Here is a 5,958-nt window from a genome sequence, read left to right as displayed (position 1 = left end):
CTGACTAAACCAGCAATCGGACATCCCTCTCACAATCCGGGACTGCTGGCTCCTAACCGCTTGCCTGCCTGCCTGCCTGCCTGATCGCCCCCTAACCTCACCCATCGGCCTGATTGATGCCTAACTGCTCCCCTGCTGGCATGATCACCCCCAACTGCCCTCCCTTGCTGGCCTGATCTTGCCCCCAACTGCCCTTCCCTGCTGGCCTGGTTGCCCCTAACTGCCCTCCCCTGTAGGCCTGATCTTGCCCCCAACTGCCCTCCCCTGCCAGCCTGGTTGACCCCAGCTGCGCTCCCCTGCTGGTCCGATCACCCCCAACTGCCATCTTGTAGTGGCCATCTTGTGACGACGTCACGGCGGCCATCACGTGATGCCACCTAGGCTTTTATTATATAGGATGATGATTTCAAGTAAAACAAAACATTGAATCAGAAGACCATAGCCTTGAGGCTACTCCACTCTTGCCAAGACTGACCTTGCTTATTTGAACACAAATCTTTCCCTGTTTCAATATCCCAGTCTTCCTTTCATTCCATCAGACAGGGACGTGTCTATGTCACATTTACAAGTGATTTATATTTTCTGAACTCCAGTGAATAAGCCAATGCTCCTAAACCCTAGGTGATAACTAACTCTGGAACCTTCCTTGACATACACAGTCAGATAAGGTTCCTGTCCCTTATAAAGGGAAGTGGGCTTTTTACAAATTATTAATTCCCATTACTGATAAGAGCTTAGGAGACAGAAGCATTTCCACATGGTATTGGCTGGAATGTAAATTGGCACAACCTTTGGGAGACTATCGGCAGGATGTACTAAGAGCCCTAAATATGCACCTTAATTTATCCAATTACTCCATTTTTAGGATTTATAAGTAATGGATAAAGTAAAAATTAACATATAAGGCAATTCACGCCAGTGATAATGTTATAGAAATTCCTTGAGACATAGGATGATTTTACAAGGTATTGTTAAGTGAATGATTCTACATACAATTTAATTCCATTTTTTTTTGGATAAGAAAAAAACCTCACAGAGAGGACTATGTCACAAAATGATAATAGCAGCAATTTCTGAGTGGTGAAGTATACTGGTTTATCTTTTCTTTTTAGGATTATACATACTTTCTAACTTTTCTACTATGACCATTCACAACTCATGTAATAAAAACATTTCCAGCCCTGACCGGTTTGGCTCAGTGGATAGAGCATCAGCCTGCAGACTGAAGGGTCCCAGGTTCGATTCCAGTCAAGGGCATGTACCTTGGTTGCGGGCACATCCCCAGTAGGGGGTGTGCAGGAGGCAGCTGATCGATGTTTCTCTCTCATAGATGTTTCTAATTCTCTATAAAAAAATCAATAAAATATATTTTTAAAAAATTTCCAAAATTATTTATTATTCATAGACTACCTATATTCCAGTAAGTATTTTAAAAATATATTTTTATTGATTTCAGAGAGGAAGGGAGAGGAAGAGATAGATAGAAATATCAATGATAGAGAATCATTGATCGGCTGCCTACGGCATGCCCCACACTGGGGATCGAGCCCACAACCCAGGGATATGCCCTGACCTGGAATCAACTGTGACCTCCTGGTTCATAGGTTGATGCTCTACCACTAAGTCTTGCCAGCCAGGTTATTCCAATAAGTTTTGAGGCAACTGGAAATTATTTCCAGGAAGATGGCAGGATCAGAGCATGTTTTATCATTTAATAAGAATCCTTTCTCATGTATATGCAGTCTTCCAACTTCCATAAAGCAATATTGTCTTGCTGGGATTATTCCCCAATTTCCCCTACTTGAATCATAAAGGAGTCCTGGTTTATATGGATGAGATTCCTGGTCCTGACATAGATGTAAAAGGCCAGGGACCAGCATTATTCTCTTACCTTTGTCTGATTTCTGTCACCTCCTACCTCCCTCCCTTCGTCACCCTTGACCCTTGACATTCACACAAACAACAAATAAGGAATGCAAATCTCCAAAGACCTATTTATGTTCTTCTATTTAAGTTCTGCAGGAGAAGTGGGCAGTCTGTCACCAAGATCCCCTCTAAATTTTGGGAATACAGTAGTGAGGCTCCAAACTCTCCTTAATCACTTGCCCCTGCTTCATTTGCCCCACAACCAAATTCTCAGTGTAGAACGTAGAAGTAATCCCTGTAGAGAGCTGAATGTAGTGCTTCTCCACTTTCTGGTGGCTCAGTGTTATGGATGGGTGTGTGTGGGGAGGGGTGGGGGTATGTGTGTGAAAGCTCATTAAATCCTCAGACCAGAAACAACAGATTTTCCTCACTGTTCGCAGATCCGGCAAACTGACGTGGGATGGACTTTGGGCTACATGCTGAACCTGACCAACATGATCCCAGCTGAGCAGCCGGTGTCCACACCTCTCTCCCATTCCACTTATGTCTCCCTCATGGTCCTCTTCTCCCTGATCCTGGTCGCAGTGGTTTTCATAGGCTTGATCATCTTTCACAAGCCTTCATATTTCCAGAAAGACAGGGTATAGCAGGAGCAGCTGAAAATCTGCTGGCTGGAATGAGGGAAAAAAAACTTGTCCAGGGAGCACTTTCCTCTGCAGTGGTGTCCAAGGTCACCCTACCTTGCTCACCAAGGCCAGTTTTGACCTGTATGAAGCTTCTCTGGCTTTGCTGAAGTCTTTCCTTGGAAAGTATTCACCACCTTCTGCCTCAAGAACTTCCTGATGGACATTGTCTCTTTTGTGAGTCTTTCCCAAACCTTCTCCCTTTTCTTTTATGTGTCCTGTGTTCGTGTAGGTCTTAAAAACCTGCCATCTTTCATGATCATTGCTTTAGAAAAGAATAATATTGATTTTATCCAGAAGGAGAGAGTCCTGAATCCTGTGCTGAGAATTTGTGCTGGCTAAAAGAAGAATCTCACTGCAATCTTACAGACCCTTTTACTCTCATTTTGCATTTATTAAGAAAGCCATACAATGCCTTTGGAGAGGGCAGACACACATCCCATTCCCAGTCTGCCCTTTGCATGGGAGAATTTTCCAGACTAGGCAAGTATATCCTAGGACCAAAGAGTCTTGTAAGGGAATTTATGTGCTTGTGCAGTTAATATTCAATCCAATCCAAAACAGGGATGTGGATGAATCACATATTCTTGGGTGATGCCAAAATGCTACAGAATGAAACATCCAGACCAGAGATTTTTAAAAAGCTGATGTACATATAGGCATTCAGATACCAGGACATATACTACATGGTGGATGTATACATGTCAGGAAGGAAAATATAGTTACAATGGAGGGTTGAGAAATGCACCCTGGAGTTTTGTTTTTACTGTAGTAAAATACACATAATTCACCATTTTAACAGGTACAATTCAGCAGCACTGTATTTACAATGTTGTGCAATCATCTCCACTGTCTAATTCCAGAATATTTTCATCACCAAAAAATTGGCTGGAGACAAGACCATTCCTGGGTAGGTCAAAGCACCAACCTTTCAGTTAATAGGCAAATATACTAGTCAACTGCACCACAAAGATGCTATTGAGTTTAAAGCCATGCCATATCTGTTGTCCCAGTGTTTACTTTAGCGAGAGAGCTGCATTAGTGCAGCGTGACCTGCCTTTTTGCTGTCACAGTATTTACACATCAAAATGTGCCAGGAACCAGTAAGTGTCGATGCCACTTCTGTCATACAAGTAGGAGTTGTATTTACTTATTCCATGTTATATTTTGTGGGAGAAGCAGCAGCTATGGACCTTGTCACAGAAATATGAAGAGACCCTGTGCCTCCTTTCTTTAAGGATTGGTGAGAGTTACTTTTTGAGCCGGATGGGGTGGTGAAGTGCTACTCTGAACTTGCCCCAGGAGTGACTATTGAGCTGATGTGGGGTGGGTTTGGTGAGGAGAGGGGGACGCAGGGAGGGGGGAGGAAAAGCTCTCCCACAAACTAGAAGCCAAATATCCCTACATCTCTTGAGTAATCAAGTCATTTTTTTACAGTATCCAGCTGAATATAAGTGTTGTACCTTGATCAGGAATAAGAAGTCAAATTAGGGCATGTTTAACCTCTTTCTAGTAGTAGTAACTATATTGTTATAGCTAGTATTTATTGAGCATTTGTTATGTACTATGCTCTGTGTCCAGGCGCATTACATTAATTTTCTCTTTTAATCTTCACAAAAATTTGAAGGTAGGTACTACCATTCCACTCCATAGAAACAGCAAGTGAGACTCAGAAATGCTACGTCACTTGCTCAAATGATTGAGGCAAAGTCTGGCATGCACTTTATCATTATTTTCTCTCCCGTATATACTACTAGACAGTCTCATAACTTCCAAGCATGTGCTTAACTCTCTGCATGAGTACAGGGCTTATAGGCATGGTAGAAAGGGAAGTACACAGAAGACCTGTTTCCTGATGGATTTGGGATTTAATATTGTTTTAAGCCCACAAAGGCGCTCATGGCAACACTGATACTCTGTTCATGTACTTTTCACGTACTTTGCATGGTAACATATGTGACGTATGATGCTTATCAATGATTCCCATACTCCTGACTTAATTATACTGCTTGCTCACTGCACAGCAGTTCAGAATCAAATAAATAGTAATTGATGATAATAATGAAAATAAAAGGTCATAAAAATAGAGCCAGTAGCAGCTCCTTTCTTCCTTATGTCTACATACACAAAGCACTGTCAGGCACATTACCTATTCTGGTCCTAAAAACCCCCACAAGGTGTTAAGTATTATTTCTATTTTACAAACAAAGGGCATATAAACTAGTATATGGCAGAGCCAACTCATGTCTCTGCCCCAAGTTTATTGCTTTTTCTTTTCTAAACCTCACCCCTTAGCAAGTTGGAATTAGAACTCACAAGTTTCCTTCTGTAAACACCTAAATCTTTTCTTATTCCATTTCTGTCTTATTGCCTGGATCCAAAAAATAAAAAATAAAAAAATCTTAAAGGTATTTGGGAGCCAAACTCCACTTATTATAAGTATCAAATCATGATTAGCAGACACAACCTCATCTGTAGTAGAGACAGAGGATTTTGAGGCAGATCTAGGAATCTGCTTCTAGCCATTCTGAATGAGGAAGGCCAAGAAAAATAGATTATATCAAAATTTTAATATTGTATTACCTACTGGTTATAAATGATTGCCATTCCTTCTTAGACTTTCACCCATACTTGATTCTGGTGACCCCATTCCTTTAGAAGGTGGGAAACTTTTTATTTTTATGAACCCACTGGGGGAAAAATCTGAAGTGGTTACTTCTGTACTTCTGTAGACAAAAGAATTGAAGTTAATTAGGTGTGCGTGTGTGTGTGTGTGTGTGTGAGAGAGAGAGAGAGAGAGAGAGAGAGAGAGAGAGAGAATTATAAAAGTTTCACCTTAATAAGGTATACTTCATTTTAATGTTGTATCAGTCAAGACCTCTGTAAGAAAAATATGGTACAATCAAACTGAGTGACTATGGATGGTTTAATAAAGTGACTACTATATCCAAAATATTAGCATTTCGACATGTAGTTAATATAAAATTAATGAGATGTTTATTTTTTTCATATTAAGCTTTTGAAGTCTGTTGTGTATAATTGTACTTACTCTACATCTTAATTAAGATTAACTATATTTCAAGTGCTCAGTAGTCACATGTGACTCATGGCTACGATATTGGACAGCACAGGTATAAAAATACATTCAAAGCCAAAAGGACACATATAATAATCCTTCTTCTTTCTCTTGAGGGGGGAGATTTTTCTTGAGGGGGGATTTTTTTTAAAGACAGCTACAGATGCTATAACCTTCTTGCTATTATTATTATATATGAAGTTTAACATTATTCTTAAACAAGCTTTTAAGATTCTAGCCCATTTCACTTTATTCCTCAGGTTTTGTTGCCTTTTTTGTGAAGGGAGAGATGTCTATTATGAGACAGAGAGCCAGAAACATCGATTAGCTGCC

The 5,958-nt window shown here is 40.6% G+C and overlaps 1 protein-coding gene across 2 annotated transcripts in view; it reads left to right on the top strand.

Moving 5' to 3' along the window:
• ENTPD1 (ectonucleoside triphosphate diphosphohydrolase 1) overlaps window positions 1-5,266 on the top strand; it is an 84,901-nt gene extending 79,635 nt beyond the window's left edge. For both annotated transcript variants that reach the window (XM_014456928.2, XM_014456926.2), the window contains one exon: window positions 2,307-5,266. In XM_014456928.2, the coding sequence (XP_014312414.1) occupies window positions 2,307-2,513 (207 nt within the window). In that variant the 3' untranslated portion in view covers window positions 2,514-5,266. The remainder of the gene's footprint in view (window positions 1-2,306) is intronic.
• The last annotated feature ends 692 nt before the right edge of the window (window positions 5,267-5,958 follow it).

This window comes from Myotis lucifugus, unplaced genomic scaffold (assembly GCF_000147115.1).
Source record: "Myotis lucifugus unplaced genomic scaffold, Myoluc2.0 scaffold_66, whole genome shotgun sequence".
Lineage (NCBI taxonomy): Eukaryota > Metazoa > Chordata > Mammalia > Chiroptera > Vespertilionidae > Myotis > Myotis lucifugus.
The sequence above is the reverse complement of the archived record's forward strand: the minus strand, read 5'-3'. Positions and strand labels throughout refer to the sequence as shown.